The 22,379-nt window shown below is 36.4% G+C and overlaps 1 protein-coding gene across 1 annotated transcript in view; it reads right to left on the minus strand.

The window, feature by feature from the left end:
* LOC149808240 (lysosomal-trafficking regulator-like) overlaps window positions 1-5,654 on the minus strand; it is a 250,120-nt gene extending 244,466 nt beyond the window's left edge. Inside the window, exon 1 of the mRNA XM_089975328.1 lies at window positions 5,573-5,654. Coding sequence (XP_089831454.1) covers window positions 5,573-5,586 — 14 coding nt within the window. The 5' untranslated portion in view covers window positions 5,587-5,654. The remainder of the gene's footprint in view (window positions 1-5,572) is intronic.
* Between the last annotated feature and the right edge of the window lie 16,725 nt (window positions 5,655-22,379).

Raw genomic sequence — 22,379 nt, forward strand, 5'->3', positions numbered from 1 at the left:
TCTGACAAAGATCTTGATGGTATAAGACTAATTACTGAGTATGTCAAAATTGGATCAGTGTCTGATGTGTTGACATGCTCAGTCAAACTGATGCAAGATGACCGCATTACTATCCACTTGTTTTGCTCATAACGATATCTCATCCAACATCAAACATAATACTTTCTACCAAGATTGATTAAAATTTTGTCAGAAACAGTGTCTCCTGAGTAGTAAGGGGATCAGCCAATCAGATGAAAGGTCACCTCGTTTGTAAGAACGGATCTCACTACTTATAGAACCTGTCCAAGTTCTTGATTATATAAGCCCCCCACATTTGATCAAAATGAAATCAGAAATATGGCTTTCAGAGTGGTAACTAGCTCAGCCAATCATTTATATTTATATGCATGGATCTCATGCATTACTGAACTTGTCAAAAGCAAGATCCTTATTTATATGCACGGATCTCATGCATTACTGAACTTGTCAAAAGCAAGATCCTTATTTATATGCATGGATCTCATGCATTACTGAACTTGTCAAAAGCAAGATCCTTATTTATATGCACGGATCTCATGCATTACTGAACTTGTCAAGAGAAAGATCCTTATTTATATGCACGGATCTCATGCATTACTGAACTTGTCAAAAGCAAGATCCTTATTTATATGCATGGATCTCATGCATTACTGAACTTGTCAAAAGCAAGATCCTTAATTATATGCACAGATCTCATGCATTACTGAACTTGTCAAAAGCAAGATCCTTATTTATATGCATGGATCTCATGCATTACTGAACTTGTCAAGAGCAAGATCCTTATTTATATGCATGGATCTCATGCATTACTGAACTTGTCAAAAGCAAGATTGGACAATGCAGAATAAAGCTCTTTAGAAGCTCATTACACATGCCATCTAATATTCAATGACTTGCCCACTAAAACACAATGACATACATGTATCTGTATTACAAAATGAAAGGAGGAATTTCCTGTGAGAATATTTAAATGCTTCACAAATAAGAAGTTTAGTGAGAGAGATATTCTGCTTTTAAACAAATAACAAGAAATAGCACATCAGTATGTATTTGTAGGTTCATACACAAAAGATGCATATGCAATATGTAACATGACTGTATGGACTATCTATTCATTTTTTAATTTTATGAACAATGTGATTTTGCTTGGGCACTCCTCCAGTCACTTTTAACCCATTTTGCTTAACATGATCCCATACACAGAAATATCTGTAACACTATACAAGATACAACCTCTACCAGTCAAAGTTCTGCAGTACTTTTGTACCAAATATGCATGTGACACATCTTTTCTAGTACTGATAGAAACAAGCATCCGATAAACACGTTTACTTTTACCATATACTTATTGTATGTAAATAGACTCTACTAAGTACATGTTGCATAATTCCTTGTCAAAAGCTCAAACAAATACACCTATGACTGCTGGTTTGGAAATCTAACAAGTTTATTATCATTAATGAGACAATGATGATAAAGCGAAAGCCAAGACTATAAAATCTATCTCTAATTGCATTGGCTGCCAAGACTATAAAATCTATCTCTAATTACAAAGATATGGAAGATGCAGTTTTTAAAAAAAAGCCTTTAGTGTAATTGAGCTAAATATATTATACATTGGTGTACCAGCTGACCAAGCAACCCCATAACTGTGGCGAGGGGGCCAAGGCCTAGCAGGGGCCAACAAGTTCTCATTAAACAAGCTTTTTAACTGAGGGAGGGGCCCCAGGATTAGGTTTTGTGGGCTTGGGGTGGGGTGATCAGAATTTCTTGCTACGTCACTGTTGTTATAGCATTAGATTTATTTATTCAAAGCATTATGTCAAAAAAAATTTGGAGAAAATATTCATTTTATATGGATTGCTTTATATATCATCAGAAAACGAGTTACATATATATATATATATATATATATATATATATATATATATATATATATATATATATATATATATATATATATATCACCACCTCAGTGTGTTTCTCAGTCCAAAAAAAAAAGTCTAAAATTCACTTTTCACAAACTAACATCTCATTCAACTTATAATGTTTGGTTTTGTGATAACAATAAACATTTGTGATAACAATAAACATTTGCATTCAGAAGTTAATGTTTCTAATTGAAAAATCAGTGCTAAACAGCACAGAAGCTACACACCTTTTGATTGCTGTTAGGAACTGTGGCGCCTGTATTTTGGCACTGACCCTTGTTAAAAATAACAATGACTGACTTCAAAAATGAATGTCACACCTTGGCTGGTGCTTTATAATAAATTTGTGAAAAGAGTGATGAACAAAGTAACCATTAGCAGAGGGTGACTCAATTAGTTACAAATGAGAACTAATCTACCTTGAGTCCCTCTATTACACATATAAAAAACAAGCTAATAATATGTTCACACACACACACACACAGAGAAAAGCAAATGCACAGTATATAAGCAACTATTCACATAAATCTTACATTGCTGTATAAATGAAAATGAAACTCAGAAGGTGGGTGTGTAACATGTACTTTAATAAGTACACCATTACTTAAAAAATAAACCATTTTTTAATACAAAAATTTATAAATTTTTTTATGATTTCATCCGTCTAATACACCTTGTGTGGAAGAAAAAGATACTGGGAGCTTACTGAATATCATGTGGAATGTTATTCCAAACAAGCACAGCTGAAAACTGAAAGCTATTTTTGAATAGTTCTCTTTTTGGCTTAGGTACATTGAAATTCTTCCCTTTTAATGATCTATGATTTGGGGTACCAGGAGATTCTCTTTTCTGGAAAATGGTGTTTCGGTGAGTGGGGCAGATTTTGTAAACACTTTGCACATTATTTTGACCTTTCTCATAAATATTCTTTTATGTATTGGTAATACTTTGAATGTAAGCAATGTAGTTTGAATATTTTCTATTTGCTGATCAAGAATTGTTTTACATGCCCTTTCCTGGAGTCTGGAAATTTGTTTCATATTTGTAGCAATTATGTTCCCCCAAATTATATTACAGTAGTCAAGATGCGGTTGAATGTAACTTTTGTAAAAAGTAACTATGTACTGTAATGGAAGGAAGGCCACGATTTTCTTTAAAAGTCAAAGACACAAGTTTATTTTATTTGAAATATAATGTATATGATAAGACCATTGCAAGCTATTGTTTATAAATATTCCAAGAATTCTATCTAAACACATCATTTTCAGATCAGTTTTATTATGAAGAACATGCAGCATATCAGCTCACAATCTTTTTCTTTTCTGCAGTGTAATTATCAACATGGTCTTTGTTTTGTCCTTATTGAGGACCATACCATTCTCCCTGCACCATATTTCAATTCTTTTGAGAGCAGTTTGAAGGTTTTCCTTCAACCTCTGCTTGGTTGCTTTGAGCATCAAAGTAGTGTCATCAGAACACGTCATTTGATGAGACTGCATCTCCGATTTTTAGGGGTAGGTCATATATGAACAGAACAAATTAAGCAAGGGCCCCAAAGATAGAACCTTGTGGCACTCCACAACTTATCATTTTAGTTTCAGATAAGTGTCCATTTAATGTTACCTGTTGAGACCTATTGCTCAAGTAGGATTTGAATCACTTAGGAGTATCTTCACTACATTGATAGATTTTTTTACTTTTCAAGAAGAATTTAATGATCTACTAAGTCAAAAGCCTTTTGAAAATCAATCATTACAGTACCAACTAACTTTCCTTCATCTAAGGCTTTCAGCCACTTGTCAGTCATTGAGATAAGTAGTTTTACAAGAATGATCTTTTCGAAAGCCAGATTGATTTTCATGAAATAGGTAGTGATCACTGAGCTAGTTCATAAAAGAACTGTGTACATCCTTTCTAGTAATTTGGAAAGAGATGGAAGAATTTATATAAGTCTATTGTTGCATACATCCGACTTTTAATCCAGCTTTATGTAGTGGCATTACTTTGGCAGTTTTCCAAGACTGGGGAAATTGAATTGTTCTCAGACTGTGTTTACATAGAAAGGTAACAGATCTATTAGCATAGCATCATATATATATGATGCTATGTTATTCTTATAAACAGTACAGCACTGACTTGTAAGAGCCCTAATGTTTATCTTCATTATCAAAAATTGTTAATGCCACATGTTTCTCTGACATTTATTCAATTTAATAAATTTAGGTAAGCCACTGACTTGATATAGCATGCTTTAAATCTTATCTAAAGGACTAATGCAATCTACATAAACATCTCATCTATTTGTAACAAGATGGGAATTGTCATTTTTATTTGTATACCACATTTAATAGCTCGTTCAAAAGAGGCTTTGAAAATCATACTGAAAGTTAAGGAAAACTATGAAAAGTATTAAAAAACCCAGCAAACCTTGCATTTTCTTGAAATATAATAGTGATCACTGAGATAGTTCATAAAAGAACTGTGTACATGCTTTCTAGTAATTTGGAAAGAGATGGAAGAATTTATATTGCTCTGTTGTTGTATACATCCAATAAAGAACATTGAAGTTACCAGTAGATGCAGAACAGTATGTACATTTCTGCATGTGTATATGATACCATTTTATATTGCTCTATTGTTGTATACATCCAATAAAGAACATTGAAGTTACCAGTAGATGCAGAACAGTATGTACATTTCTGCATGTGTATATGATAACAGGTATGTGTACATGTAATCAATCTACAGGTATGTTCACTGTAGCTAAGCAATATTCTGATGTACACTGTCATGGACAGGGATAGGAGGATATCCAAGAAATGCAAAACCTGCTACTTTTTTTGTAATTCCAGAATTGATTGAAATTAGATTTTTTGAGTGGTAAAAAGTATATGTTGACAAATGGATGCAGTACAATGGATGCAGGGCCATACCATAAGCTCACTTGGCCATACCATAAGCTCACTTGCCCAAACTGTAAGCTCACTTGGCCATACCATAAGCTCACTTGGCCATACCATAAGCTCACTTGCCCATACTATAAGCTCACTTGGCAATACCATAAGCTCACTTGGTCATAACATAAGCTCACCTGACCATATCATAAGTTCACTTGGCCATACCATAAACACACTTGGCTGTACCATAAGCTCACTCGGCAATACCATAAACACACTAGGCCATACTATAAGCTCACTTGGTCATAACATAAGCTCACTTGACCATATCATAAGTTCACTTGGCAATACCATAAGCTCACTTGACCATATCATAAGTTCACTTGGTCATACCATAAGCTCACTTGCCCATACCATATGCTCACTTGGCCATACTATAAGCTCACTTGGCCATACAACCAGGTGAGAGTCAAGATGAAAACAAAACAGTTCATTACTGCTTTAAATCAATAAAGGCACAACTACAGCAAAAATCATCTGCATCTAAATGCAAACACAACTCCAAATGATGGTAAAAATAAGCATGACAATTAGCAAAACTGAGCAGAGCTGAAAGGATACTTACACCCTCAGTCCTTGGCTGCAAAGAGAGAAAGGCTATTTCAATAACCCCTCATTTTCATGGCTAGAGTAAAAGGAAAACACTCTGGAAACTAGGTTTACCTGAAAACTGGCATTATATTGGTCTGTTTTATCTCATCCAAGCAATGCTGTAGAAGAAGATTCAGGGCAACGTCTTTTTTCTGAAAATTAAAACAAAAATTGAAATTATATTATTCAAGTGTTATTCAACTTTTGTGACTTTCTATTACAATTAACATACACATGACATACAAATTTGCAGGTGCCCCGAGTTGCAGAGTGGTCTAAAGCGCTCTCTGTTACGGATCACTGCCATCTCACCTCTGTGTGGGTTAAAGTCTCGGATTCGGCTAATGTGGGTATGTGAGAAAGCTTGCCAGTAGTTTCTTGTGGGTCGGTGGTTCTTTCCGGGTGTTTTCCGGGTTCTTCCTCTACCATTAATACTGGCCGCCATGTATAGCCTATCGTGTGCTGAAAAATGGCATTAAACCTTACAACAACAAAAACAACAACAACAAATCTGCAAGTTAATTATCAACTAAAACTGCTGTATATACTCACCTATAACACATACGAGTGTAAATCAACCCCCTCCCAAACACCCTTTTAGGTCTGCAAACAGCTAATTTCTTTTTTACCCCCTTATGAGTCAGTGTTGTTCTTTGCTTCTTTGCTAATCAAATCTGCTTGTAAAGATGGGAGGGGGAAGAAAGATAGAGAGACAAACAGACAGACAGATAATGAACTATTGAATGGTTACCATAATGTTTGATGAAATTGTAAATATATATTTTCTTCCAACTGCCACAGTGACTGACTTATTTTTCCTTCTCCAAAACAATAAATTAACATTCTGCAGCAGAACTGTTATGCTTCTCTAACTTGACTTCATGAGCATTAGGTTTTCTTTACCTAACTGTCTGTGACACTATTAAAGTGAATATCCAAATGAAAAGGTAACTGACAGAACACTAAAATTAAAAAACTTGGGCAAGATTTAAGTGGAGAGCTAGCTTGGAATATTAGCCACACTTCAATCTTACAGTTTGTGTCATCTCATTAAAGGATAGTCACAAATGACAAGGTATGAAGTGTGCACCATGATCACAGTGAGTTGTCAATTGTATGAAATAAACACCTACAGTTAAATGACTGTGAATGAATTAGTTACAGCCCCATCTCCTAATTATCTTCTTCTTCTTCTTCTTCTTATTATTATTATTATTATTATTATTTACTATATATACTTTTGTGTTTCTTTAGATTGCATTTAAATTTGATGATACTGTTTGCATATGAACATCAAAACCTTCAGAATCATTGTGCCAGAAAAAATTCCAACAATAAGTGAATAAAAAATAAGTGGATGCATCCAAACATTTATTTTTTTTAAAATATAAGCTTTTTATCCAGAAATTGTTTAGGGTCTTACTGGCATAAGTCACTTTTCTGGATTATTAGTGATGGCAGCATCTTCATCAATGACAGTGGTAATGTTTTGCTTTAAATTGTTTTGCAAGTCATGCATTCTGTACATCAGTAACTGCATTCTGGAGAAACTCTCAGACAATACCACTATAAGTCTTAAGTTTATGCTATGATATGTTAGGAGTTCCTTTATTGCATGTCCCACCTGTCCCTGAAATGCTGAGATTTCCTGCCTTGCCTGTGTCAATTTCATGAGAAAACAGTTCAATTCAACTTGACATAGCCTGTCTTAATTTAAATCCTTATACAAAATTTTATTTCAATCCACAGTTTTTCAAAAGCTACTGAACAGAAGAAAAAAAAACGGATGGTTAAAGAGGTACCATAGCTCCATAACATTTTGGGTCCTGCAGTAACTCAGTTAGTAAAGCATCAGACTCACAACAAATCAGTTCTATACCCAACCTGGCCAACCTAGTCAGCTGCTGCACTTAATCTTTGTGAAAGGCATTTATCTCCCATTTTCCCAACATGATATCGCCAATAATGTTTAAAGTGCCATTAAAACCAACAAACTATTATATTTTATAGGACAATGGTGAAAATCTCACTTGACTTCATGCTTCTTGATGCTAAGCCTGATGCCAAATTTCATGCCAAACCTAAGTTTTACAAATATTATTTAGCGCAAACAAAATTGAAATGCAAAGTTCTGAGACAAATAGGGGACATAACTTTATATAATTTTGCCAGAAATATGAAAGTCAAACTGTGTCCACAAAGTCAGCCAATCACAGCCAAGATCACCACATTAATATGCAACAATTTTACTAGTTCTCAAACTTGTATGAAATCATGCTATAGGCCATGTGGCATCTCTTGATGGGGTACAAAATGTAATTTTCTCCAGATTTTTAATATTAACTCAGTCATTAGTTGATAAGATTTTTGTGATTCACTAGCACTGATATTAAACTGACATGATGTACATAGGTCTGCAGCGCTACCCTTAGCCACTGCACCAATTCTCCCATAGAGATCACACAAGTACTGCTACTCCAATGGATTATCTACCGTATATATTCACTTATAAGATGATTCCAACTGCAAACTGCACAGACCCAGATCTGTTGTATAATGCACCATCAGATCTGGGTCTGTGCAGTTTGTTAGGAGTAATCAATAGAACAAACAAAACAGACCCTGATCTGTAGGCTCATTATGCTACAGAAGATCAGGATCTATGTTGTTTGCAGTTTGACTCGACTTATAAGTAAGTATATATATGGTATGTGTGACAGCTGTTCCTTTGTATTTACAACCAGTTATATATGAAAATAACAGACAAAAAAATTAAAGTTTAAAAACTATAAAGTTCACATACCGGTACTCAAGTGCATACTTATAGTTCAACTCAGGTACTAGTAAGTTTCAGTTTTTATTTTGATTTTCACATGTATAAAATTGTATGGGTAATAAAGGTGCAACAAACTGACTTTACACTGCACATTTAATCAAAATCAGATAACAAAAAACTTGTATAGTCTGTACCATCCACAAGGCCATCTAATTAGGGCCCATATCACTTTAACCATGTACAATGACTTTCCTGGGTAATGAACTCATATGATATCTTGTTCATATAAAGCTTCAGAGGGAGTTTATTCCGTATTTATCATAAATAAAGCTTCTAATATGTCCAGTGGGTCAGTCAATCTGAGCAAACATCACTTCAATGATAACAGATATGTGCATGTTTTACTGATTGATGAAGTATGCTTAGATCTTAGTGATTAGGAAGTTTAATATAAACATGATTGTGAATAAAGCCTCTAGTTCGTCCACAAAGTCAACCAATCTAAGCCAAGAGTTCCTCATTAATACCATATATACCTATAAGATGAGCCCAACTGCAAACTGCACAGATCCAGATCTGCCATTGCATAATGTGCCAGCAGATCTGGGTTTGTGCAGTTTGTTTGTACTAATCAATAGAAAAAACAAAGAAGATAGACCCTGATTTGCATGTGCATTGTGCTACAGCATATCAGAATATTTGTTTGCAGTTTGGCTTGACTTATAAGTGAGTATATACGGTATGTACGAAATCCTATGACTTATTAGTGTGTGTAAGTGTGATTAAGATTTTTAACATAGCTTTCACAATTTTCCAGTCATATCGCTATGATGTCTGCAGTATGGCAGTTTAAAGTGATGTCTAGCACTGGGGCATCATGCTGCAGACCTGTAGCATCATGTCCCACCCAGTCACATTATTCTGACACCAGGCCGACCAGTCCTAACACTAACCTATTAATGCTGAGCCCCTAGCGAGGCAGCTGTTAGCACCATTTTTAGAAGTCTTTAGTATGACTCTGCCGGGGTTTGAACCCACGACCTCCCGCATCTGGGGCAGAGACTCCAACCACTAGGCCACTGGAGCAGTCAGTATGTTAGATATCTCAGTGATTCAACGTTATACACACAGTATATTTCTGTAAATAAGTAATGCCTACAGAGCACAAACAAGCTTCATTGATAAATACATGAAAGATAAGACAGACTCCCATGCCATAAGCTCACAGTCACAACCTCTGACCTTGCAATTAAGTGTCAACTTTCATTTTGGGTATGCATTATGTACTATGACATGTAGCTAGAAATAGATATCTACACTTTTATTCTGCCACCCCCAGACTCACACCCACACCTTAGCTGCATTCATAATGTAACATCTTCATTTTTATCTACTTATCCTCCTAAAACATCATATGATAACCCTCCCATAATCGGAGTTGGAGGAAAATGTGACCATTGACCCCAAGGGTGACATTGATGATCTGACCAACACTGTCATGGGATGAGGGTTACATTGATGATTTGACCTACAATGTCATGTGTGGAGGGTTACATTGATGATTTAACCTACAATGTAATGTGTGGTGGGTCCCATTCATAATCTGACCTACCCTTTAATGATTTGATCTCCATTGTCATGTGTGGAGGGTTCATTCATTATCTGACCTACACTGTCATGTGCTGAGGGCTACATTGATGATCTGACCTACACTGTCATGTGCTGAGGGTTACATTGATGATTTGACCTACACTGTCATGTGTGGAGGGTTACATTGATGATTTGACCTACAATGTAATGTGTGGAGGGTTCCAATCATTATCTGTCCTACCCTGTCATGTGCTGTGGGTTACATTGATTATCTGACCTACACTGTCATGTGCTGAGAGTTACATTGATGATCTGAACTACACTGTCATGTGCTGAGGGTTACATTGATGATCTGACCTACACTGTCATGTGCTGAAGGTTACACATATGATCTGATCTACACTGTCATGTGCTTAGGGTTACATTGATGATCTGACCTACAGTCACATGTTGAGGGTTACATTATTACACTGGACAACAAATTTTTACAAAAGTCATGTTACTGAAATAAAATTAGTCAATTCTTATCAATTTTTATGTGCTGAACATGAATATGACAGTCAAATTGCAAAATTGGCTCTAGTTTTTTTGTAATCTGCAAGAAATTAATGTTTACATAACGAAATGCATTCCAATAGTAAAAGGTCAACTGTAATAGCCTACCTATAAAAAATCAAGTCATTGACTACATCTTAGATTTCTTCGCCTGTCTCTTGTACAGCTGTTTGGGAGCATCTCTGAGGAGTGTCCAGCAGTAGTCAGCCAGCATTGTAGTGGACCATTTTTTCTGGTATCTTTGTTCCATTGTTGCGATATCTTGATGAAAACGTTCGCCGTGTTCATCACTAACAATACCACAGTTGCTAGGAAAGAAATCCAAATGGGAATGAAGGAAGTGAATCTTTAGAGACATATTGCAGCCAAGTTTCTTATACTTCATCAACATGTCTTCTACTAGTTCCTTATAGTTTTCTGCCCAAACATTTCCGAGGAAGTTTGTAGAAACTTGGCGAAAAGCATTCCATGCTTGTTTCGCGTCACCTTCCAGCAAGTTGTTGAACCGGTCATCTTTGAAAAGCTCTCGAATCTGAGGACCCACAAAAACTCCCTCTTTAATCTTTGCTTCGCTGAGTCGAGGGAATTTTTCATGCAGGTATCGGAATGCTGGCAAAGTCCGGTCAATGGCTTTCACGAAGTTCTTCATCAAACCTAGTTTGATGTGAAGGGGTGGTAGCAAGATTTTCTGAGCCTCAACCAGAGCTGGGTGTTGGATATTCTTCTCTCCAATGGCTACATTCTGCCTGTGAGTCCATTCCTTCCTCATGTAGTACATTTCCCTTGCTCGGCTATCCCACTCGCATAAGAAACACATGTATTTTGTATATCCTTGCTGCAGTCCCATTAAAAGGGCAACTACCTTCAAATCACCACAGAGGTGCCAGCTGTACTTGTTATACTCAATGGAATTCAGTAGCTGCCTTAAGTTATCGTATGTCTCTTTCATGTGGACAGCATACGCTACTGGAATAGATGGAAGAATGTTTCCATTGTGCAAAAGCACAGCCTTGAGACTCAGTTTCGAAGAGTCCACAAATAGTCTCCATTCTTGTGGGTCATGAGTGATTTTTAAAGCATTCATGAGGCCCTCAATATCGGAACAGAATATCAGATTACTTTCCTTTCTGAAGAAAGGCTCCAAATGCTGGTGGCGCTTTCGATATGCAGTAATTGTGACATCTTCTTCTAGAAGATTCCATTGTTGGAGTCTTGATCCTAGCAATTCTGCCTTGTTCTTTGATAAGTCCAAATCACGAATCAGGTCATTTAGTTCTTCCTGTGTTATTCTGTGTGGGGTTGATGATGCACCACAGTGAAAATCTGGATCACTGCATGCTGATGGACCAGGAGAAGAACAGGTCGACTCACCTTTGTCTTCGTCAGATGAATCAAGAGAATATTCTGCTGGAGGTTCTGGAATAGGAAGTCCCTCACCATGTGGAACTGGTCTCAATGCAGACGGAATGTTTGGGTAGAGGAGGAACCAAGCAGAAGTAACAGTCATTTAGGTGGTTGCTTGGCTCTCTCCACACCATTGGGACTGCAAACGGCATTGATGACCTTTTGCAATTCAACCACTGTGAAAGCTGTGTTGTACATGTAGCACAGCATATATGCGGAGCCCAAGGCTTGTCTTGGTCACCAACCTTGCATCCGAAGTAAAGATGATATGCCTTCTTCACTTGAGAATTGATACTTTTCTTCTGGTTGGCAAATGTCACTTCCCCACAAATATAGCAAAAATTGTCCGCGGTATTAACACACTTTCGAGGCATTACTGTTCTTTATTGTACGTAAATGGATAAAATAATAAGTTTTATGTAACAGTAGCTTGAACTGTCTCGCACAACGTCTAAAATATTTTAAATGCTGAACCTATCTGATTGGGCTTTATATAGTACACTGCTTACGTCAGCTTCAGCAGCCGCCTGGCATTAGTATAATAGGCCTACACATGTATAGTACACTGCTGACGTCAACTTACTTCAGCAGCCGCATGGCATTAGTATTGCATTGCATCAGAAAATGATGCAATCAACTGTGGATGATGTGAGCATGATGGTATTATGCAATGTTACATCATTATTCCGGATGTTGCTGCAGTCCTACTGGAGAAATTTACACAGTGAAACATAGAAAATGAGGTATATGAATATCTTCAAAACGAGAGCCAATACAAATTTTTCACGGTTATATTCGTGTTCGGCACACCAAAATACTACAGATTAGGGCCTTTTCAAGTCAGTAATGATTTCACTGTTGACCAGTGTTATCTGACCTACACTGTCATATGCTGAGGGTTACATTGATGATCTGATCTATACTGTCATGTGCTGAGTGTTGCATTTAGGATCTGATCTATACTGTCATGTGCTGAGGGTTACATTGATAGTCTGACCTACAGTTACATGCTGAGGGTTACATTATCTGACCTAGTCACAGGCTGAGGATTACATTGAGGATCTGATCTATACTGTCATGTGCTGAGGGTCACATTGATGATCTGACCTACAGCCACGTGATGAGGGTTACATTGATGATCTGACCTACACTGTCATGTGCTGAGTGTTACATTGATGATCTGACCTATACTGTCATGTGCTGAGGGGTTCATTGAGGATCTGATCTACACTGTTACTTGCTGAGGATTACATTGATGATCTGACTTACACTGTCAAGTGCCTAGGGTTACACTGATTACACTGGACAACAAATTTTTACAAAAGTCATGTTACTGAAATAAAATTAGTCAATTCTTATCAATTTTTATGTGCTGAACACGAATATGACAGTCAAATTGCAAAATTGGCTCTAGTTTTTTTGTAATCTGCAAGAAATTAATGTTTACATAACGAAATGCATTCCAATAGTAAAAGGTCAACTGTAATAGCCTACCTATAAAAAATCAAGTCATTGACTACATCTTAGATTTCTTCGCCTGTCTCTTGTACAGCTGTTCGGGAGCATCTCTGAGGAGTGTCCAGCAGTAGTCAGCCAGCATTGTAGTGGACCATTTTCCCTGGTATCTTTGTTCCATTGTTGCGATATCTTGATGAAAACGTTCGCCGTGTTCATCACTAACAATACCACAGTTGCTAGGAAAGAAATCCAAATGGGAATGAAGGAAGTGAATCTTTAGAGACATATTGCAGCCAAGTTTCTTATACTTCATCAACATGTCTTCTACTAGTTCCTTATAGTTTTCTGCCCTAACATTTCCGAGGAAGTTTGTAGAAACTAGGCGAAAAGCATTCCATGCTTGTTTCGCGTCACCTTCCAGCAAGTTGTTGAACCGGTCATCTTTGAAAAGCTCTCGAATCTGAGGACCCACAAAAACTCCCTCTTTAATCTTTGCTTCGCTGAGTCGAGGGAATTTTTCATGCAGGTATCGGAATGCTGGCAAAGTCCGGTCAATGGCTTTCACGAAGTTCTTCATCAAACCTAGTTTGATGTGAAGGGGTGGTAGCAAGATTTTCTGAGCCTCAACCAGAGCTGGGTGTTGGATATTCTTCTCTCCAATGGCTACATTCTGCCTGTGAGTCCATTCCTTCCTCATGTAGTGCATTTCCCTTGCTCGGCTATCCCACTCGCATAAGAAACACATGTATTTTGTATATCCTTGCTGCAGTCCCATTAAAAGGGCAACTACCTTCAAATCACCACAGAGGTGCCAGCTGTACTTGTTATACTCAATGGAATTCAGTAGCTGCCTTAAGTTATCGTATGTCTCTTTCATGTGGACAGCATACGCTACTGGAATAGATGGAAGAATGTTTCCATTGTGCAAAAGCACAGCCTTGAGACTCAGTTTCGAAGAGTCCACAAATAGTCTCCATTCTTGTGGGTCATGAGTGATTTTTAAAGCATTCATGAGGTCCTCAATATCGGAACAGAATATCAGATTACTTTCCTTTCCGAAGAAAGGCTCCAATTGCTGGTGGCGCTTTCGATATGCAGTAATTGTGACATCTTCTTCTAGAAGATTCCATTGTTGGAGTCTTGATCCTAGCAATTCTGCCTTGTTCTTTGATAAGTCCAAATCACGAATCAGGTCATTTAGTTCTTCCTGTGTTATTCTGTGTGGGGTTGATGATGCACCACAGTGAAAATCTGGATCACTGCATGCTGATGGACCAGGAGAAGAACAGGTCGACTCACCTTTGTCTTCGTCAGATGAATCAAGAGAATATTCTGCTGGAGGTTCTGGAATAGGAAGTCCCTCACCATGTGGAACTGGTCTCAATGCAGACGGAATGTTTGGGTAGACTATTCTCGACTTCTTTCGCTTCGTTATTCCGCCGGAAAGAGGAGGAACCAAGCAGAAGTAACAGTCATTTAGGTGGTTGCTTGGCTCTCTCCACACCATTGGGACTGCAAACGGCATTGATGACCTTTTGCAATTCAACCACTGTGAAAGCTGTGTTGTACATGTAGCACAGCATATATGCGGAGCCCAAGGCTTGTCTTGGTCACCAACCTTGCATCCGAAGTAAAGATGATATGCCTTCTTCACTTGAGAATTGATACTTTTCTTCTGGTTGGCAAATGTCACTTCCCCACAAATATAGCAAAAATTGTCCGCGGTATTAACACACTTTCGAGGCATTACTGTTCTTTATTGTACGTAAATGGATAAAATAATAAGTTTTATGTAACAGTAGCTTGAACTGTCTCGCACAACGTCTAAAATATTTTAAATGCTGAACCTATCTGATTGGGCTTTATATAGTACACTGCTTACGTCAGCTTCAGCAGCCGCCTGGCATTAGTATAATAGGCCTACACATGTATAGTACACTGCTGACGTCAACTTACTTCAGCAGCCGCATGGCATTAGTATTGCATTGCATCAGAAAATGATGCAATCAACTGTGGATGATGTGAGCATGATGGTATTATGCAATGTTACATCATTATTCCGGATGTTGCTGCAGTCCTACTGGAGAAATTTACACAGTGAAACATAGAAAATGAGGTATATGAATATCTTCAAAACGAGAGCCAATACAAATTTTTCACGGTTATATTCGTGTTCGGCACACCAAAATACTACAGATTAGGGCCTTTTCAAGTCAGTAATGATTTCACTGTTGACCAGTGTTATCTGACCTACTGTGTCATGTGCTGAGTGTTACATTGATGATCTGACCAACACTGTCATGTGTTGAGGGTTACATTGATGACCTAACCTACACTGTCATATGCTGAGGGTTACATTGATTATCTGACCTACACTGTCATATGCTGAGGGTTACATTGATTATCTGTCAAGTGCTCATCCTCCTACATCATATGAAACTACCTAAACTGGTTTACACTGAATTTAGATTACCAGTTTAACACATTAACAGATGGACAGATTGATACATGGATGGATGGACACTTTGATGATCAGACAGATGGATTGTCCATCAACAGATGGATATGACCTATCACAAAATAAATGCAAAAGTGCAGATATAACATGTCTTTCAATGAAATCCCCTTGTCAATATTAACAAAGATTCAGGATTAACAAGAACAAAAATTTACAAATGGCAATTTTGGCAACCATGTTGATCAATAGATCATCATAATTTAATTTAGCATCAACTACACTTTGTGAGAAGAGTTTCAGTAAAAAAATCTCATGTCAATACAACCATCCCTTCAGAAGCAGTTGCTATGACAATACTTTCAAGATAACTAATCTGAGGGTCATCATGAAAGTCAGGTCGTTAACATTTACAATTAGGGCCAACTTCATTTTTTAAAAAGTGAACTGTATGATAATATATTCTGAATGAGTAGCACTAACAAGAGTTTCAATATGGCCAACTTGTTGGTCCTTTTGGAGGCCATCTGCATATTTTCTATATGTGCCAAAGAAAAACTGCATCCAGCACGTTGGTGGAAACCCAAAGTTAATAAGACTATCTTCTTCCCAGATAATGTATGCCCAACACAACAATTTTCCCTTTTGATCATTCTGGATCCCATTGGTAATTTTCTCAGATATCTGAATGGAGTTTTAAAAAAATTAGAAATCTAAAAACTCTTTTAAAATAATTCTCATGGCTGCACATGAAATTTTTGAGATAGTTCAATATCATCAATGAATCTGAGTTCTTACTCCATAGTAGAGCATGCATCATGACTCAAACTATTGATTTAGAATGACAGCACAATGAAATATGAAACAACTGATATAAACTGTCCAAAAATCAACATTTTTTGTTGTCTTTTGAATGAAGCAGACAACAAGGGTGCTAACAACATATAAACAAAAAACTATCTTTGTGTACCTACCATACACTCTCTTACAATAGACACCATCTGCAAACCATATTCTCCTTAAATAAATGATCCAGCCCACCACATACACAATTTAAATGTAAATGATTTATAAAAGAAAGCACAGTTTACATCTTTAACTGTTCAATTATTCACACAAGATATCAAATGCCATGTAAAGACATTTAATAGCACCATAGCAGAGAGCTAGATTTATGGTGCCAACTGAAGGAGAAGTTTTAAAAGTAGAACAAGAGACCCCTCAAGGGACTGACACTCTCTGGCCTAAAAGAATTTCCAGGAATTCAAGGTAAAACTATTTATTCCTTTCAAATGTCAAGTGCTAAAGCCATCTATGAAATTCTTCAGCAATAACAAGATTTTAAAATTTGCTACTGTGGTATACACAATGGATGACAGATTGGCACTTTTTTCCTTTAGAACCAATAAGAAAATGTAAAAAGCCTTCTTAAGGAACACCATGTTGATACAACTTTTCATTTTAGAGGTGCAATGACAGCATGATTTTCAAGATGGATGCCATGGTGGCCATATTGGATATCAAACTGAACAATTCCACTTTGGACTATCAAAGCATCAGAAGAAGTCATTTGGTGAAAGCACAATGTTGATATGATCAGCCATCTAGAAGTACAACAAGGGTTTCAAGACAGCCATACTGGAAGTCAAATTGGTTCCATTTTCATTAACAATCAACTACACATTGTAAGTCTTTGACCATTCATTCAGAAGTAACAGGATTTTAAAGATGCCACTGTAGTGGCCATAATGGACGTCTGAGCAAAATCAATTAGGACCAACTAAACATCATAAGAAATTTTGAAGAAAAAAAACATGTTGATACATGTATGACTATCCATTCAGGAAGAACGGCAAGAACAAGCAAAACCTAGATTTTCAAGATGGCCAATGTGGTGGCCATACTGGATGTGCAAGCTGCAGCATTTTTATTTCAGACCAACCAGACAGCGTAAGAAATCTTCTGGTTAAAACCCCATGGAAATATTCATTTTCATTCAGTGGAATTGTCAATAACAAGATATTCAAGATGGCCACTTGTACATCACTTCAGCACCATTTTCAGTTAGGATCAACTACATCTAAAAAGATGTCTTGTAGTGAAAACAAAATGTTGACATGTCTATCCATTCAGGTTTAACCAAAAACAAAAGTTTTCAGGACCAAACAGAAAACATTAAGATCTTCTGGTGAAAACGTCATGTCAATGTGCCTTTCCATTCTGAAGGAGTAGTGATAACAAGATTTTCAATATGGCTGCCATAATGACATCATAGGATGTCTTCTGGTGAAAACCCCCATGTCAATGTACCTTTCCATTCAGGAGAAGTAGCAATACATTGGCAACATTTCTTTTATGACCAACTAGATATCATAAAGAGTTTTTAAAAAATTAAAAACCATGTGTTGATTATACCGTCCATTCAGGAGTAGCAAAATAAAAAAAAATTAAAGATGGTTACTGTGGCAGCCATACTGATGAACTGAGTGGCACCATTTTCATTTAGAACCAACTACACCGTACAATTAATGTGTGTGTAATATTTCAGGGCAATCCTCCAAGCAGTTTAGGACGATGCTCGATAACAAACTTGTTTTAACAAATGGAGACTCAATGAACATCAAATGACAGATGGATGGTGACAAATGACCATGACTAGTAGAACTGCACAAATCTATAGGAAGATAAACCCTTCCAAATAAATGTAAACATGAAGGACAACAAGGAAAAATGAAGGAAAAAAAAGTCCCATGGTTAAAATTATGTAAAAGTTATATAAAATAAATGATAAATATAAAACATGTAACAGGTGCCATGACATCTCATCCCTTTGCATTTATACTCAATACCATATATACTCACATGTAAGTCAAGTCCAACTGCAAACAGTATATCAATATCTAACATTGCATAATGTGCTGGCAGATCTGGGTCTGTGCAGGTTGCTAGGAGTAATCAGTAGAACAAACAATATCTACCCTGGTCTGTAGGTGCATCATGCAATGGTAGATTAGGAACCTTGTTCCTGCAGTTTGATTCGAAATTTAAGCAAGTACATATAGTATACATTTATAATTTGGCAGGATATTGATATCATTAGTGTTTTGATATATATATGGCAGGATATTGATAACATTAGTGTTTTGATATATATATGGCAGGATATTGATATCTTTAGTGTTTTAATATATATATGGCAGGATATTGATATCATTACATCTAAAGCGCTCTCCATTACGGATCACTGCCATCTCACCACTGTCTGCATGGGTTCAAGTTTAAGATTCGACCAATGTGGGTGTGTGAGAAAGCTTGCCAGTAGCTTCTTGTGGGTCGGTGGTTCTTCCCGGGTTCTTCCTCCACCATTAATACTGGCCGCCATGCATAGCCTATCATGTGCTGAAAAATGGCATTAAACCCCACAACAACATGATATCATTACATGCTGTTGTTTAGTTTCCAAAGACTGTATGACATTTGTATTTGTGCCTTGTTGGACCACATCAACAACTATGAACCACAAAGTACACGTAAGGGAACTCTGAGAAAAATAGATCCTTTTCTGTTAGGATCGTAAATAGAGGCACTTCTTTATTTAGTGTCACACACCTGAGGGTGCTTCTTTTCAGCAGAATACAATAACAAACGTGTTTTTAAATCATTTCAGTGTATCCAATAAATATTTATTTAAAAGAAAAGGACAGAAAGAAAGTAAAGCACTTTGTTTTCATTCTTTCCAGAAATTTAGCATCTCCTATAGTAAAAGTCACAGGAGCCCTGTTGTAAAAGTCATGCAGGTCATATCTGCACTCAACAATGATTATTTCAATAATGGGTGTCATTTTAAAGAATTTGATTCTACATACCTTTCAATGGCAATTATTTATTTTATTTGGATACAGCACAATTCAGATTCAATGTTGCATGCTGTGATGTCACAATGAAATCTATGCATGTTGATAAACAAATCTGTATCATCTTATATTGTGACAATTAGACTCAAGCTGCTCTTTTCTTGAACAAGTTTAGTAACTGGCCACCATTGTACTACAAGTCCATAGTGATCGATCATTTTCATCTGGAACTTTCATGAAGACAGTTAAGGAGCAGAGCATTCAATAATCTGGACTGAATAGGCTTATCTTAAATAAAATTAGTATTAAATTTTAAAACATAGATTTATATTTAATATAATTAAATGTGCGGATATGACCTGTATGACATTCACTATACAAATGATCTGTGCAATGATACAAGAGATGTTTGTTTTGGAAATAAGGACTCACTTCAATACTTTTCATTTTATTTAAAAATACAAAACTATCTTGATCCATATGCTGTACTGGAAAGAATAATTATGATATTTACATGTATGTTGATACATGCCTGATGATACCCCAATTATGTAACAAAAATGTATCAACATTGATAGCCTCTTTTACATACCTGTACTATCATTATCTATGTAAATAGGATTCTGAAGTGGACTTTAAATTTTCACCTAAATTAGATATTAGAGATAACACCTTACAATTTCACTGCAAATGAAGGCTGACAAACATCAGACTGTGTCAAGACTACAACTTTGCAGCTCTTAAAATGCACAAAGATAACCTAGTTTCAGTTCAAGCACATGTCAACGTCACAGATCACAAAATGTTCAGTCCTATCAATATTACACAAATAGACTAGTATGACCTTTTGTAAAATTATGTGTAATATGAGAGCCAAATGTTAAATAAATGTTGCTTGAAAAAAACATTGTGGCTTTAATAAAATCAGATTACCCAAAAATGATTTTAAAAGAAATGAACTACCCATTGTAGTGGATGCAAACCCCACAAAATGTCACAAGATTTAAATGAATTTCATGATATCTTCCTGTCAGAAGGCTACATTATCAAAACAAACAGCTGCATAAATATCCAACTTGTCACTGGAAAGTATTAAAACAATTAGTGTTATGCACATTATGCATATTCTGAAAGACACAGTTTGACTCTTTTTGACCGATTGTTTTCATGCTCACTGCAGATTTTCGGATACATTATCATTTTTGAGCACACATTTCTGTATGCTGTTGTTGTTGTTGTAGAGTTTAACGCCATTTTTCAGCACACAATAGGCTATACATGGCGGCCAGTATTAATGGTGGAGGAAGAACCCGGGAAAACCTCGGAAAAAACCACCGACCCACAAGAAGCTACTGGCAAGCTTTCTCACATACCCACATAGGCTGAATATGAGACTCGAACCCACACAGACAGAGGTGAGATGGCAGTGATCCGTAACGGAAAACGCTTTAGACCACTCGGCCACTCGGGGCCCCATTTCTGTATGTACAGCTAGGTGAATAGAAGAGAATTAAAGGACTTTTTGAAAGCTTTTCGTCTCCTCACAATTATATTTAAAATATGTAAAATGTTGTTATTTCTTTTTACACATAAATGTATGCAGCACTAATCCTGAGTGTTATACAAGATTTATAACAGATACGATGCCATGTTTTCATGAATTTTATCAAATATTAACTTTTGAAGAATCTTACACGTTACATGAATAATGACTGTTTATGATCTGTGTACAATTTAAATTTTTGTTTATCTTTCAACCAGATCTGTTAATAGTTGTGACAAATCATTATAAAAGAAAGTAGATTTCTGACTATGACAAGTTCACTTGCCCCTTTGACCTGGGGGTCAAGGTCACATTCACAGAAGAGTTCACATAAAGAGTTTGTTTATAGTTTTCATTTTTGTACATTTCCTAAATCTAAGATTAACTATGCAAAAAAACAATTCATACTGAGACATGCTTACTCATCCATCTGATGTTGGGATTAAAGTCACAGTCACAGAAAACCTGCATGCAGATTTGAGTAAAGTTTTTCACTTGCTTATCTTAAAAAAGTCCCTATGAATTATGTGCATACTTGGCAGTGTCTCTTTACAAACAAAGAAATTCAATTTGCATTTTGTTGGACCACATCAACAACTATGAACTGCAAAGTACACGTAAGGGAACTCACCCTTCCAACCTTGGAGTCAAAATAACAATGCTTTGAGTTTGTGTTTGACATGCAGGGCTCTGATACCTTGTATAAATATATAGTCACATATCCAGGGTGTTGATTCTTGTGTAATAGTTTTTCTAACACACTACATAAATATGGTTAAAAGGAAGTTGTTTCTTAAATAAAACAACATTCATTAGTATCCCAAAATGTACATGAATCAGATTAAAATCAGTTCTCCACAGTCCTACAAGGAGACCTGACAAACACTCACTGTTGGCTTTTTTTGTAGCCTATCAGATAAAGTGTTACTGACACTTATCATTAGTAATGATATGCTCAGAATGACACATGACTTTCAGACTTTTGAAAGCTTTGATTTATTTGGTGAACCAAAAAGTCAACAAAACATGACTTTCCAACAGTGTCAATCAGATCTACATGTAGGACCATGGAGATCTGATTTTAATCAGATTGGAAAAATATGTAACTAATTGGCTCCATCAGTTTGTCCAAGTGCAGTAATTTAGTATATTTTGAAGCCAAATCTGGCTTGCTAAAGATGTGTGTGATTTTAGACTGTATATTTATGCATCTCTAAAAGAGTGAGAGAGATGGAAAATAAATA

The sequence above is a fragment of the Sinohyriopsis cumingii genome, chromosome 1, assembly GCF_028554795.1.
Source record: "Sinohyriopsis cumingii isolate HCF-2022 chromosome 1, ASM2855479v2, whole genome shotgun sequence".
Lineage (NCBI taxonomy): Eukaryota > Metazoa > Mollusca > Bivalvia > Unionida > Unionidae > Sinohyriopsis > Sinohyriopsis cumingii.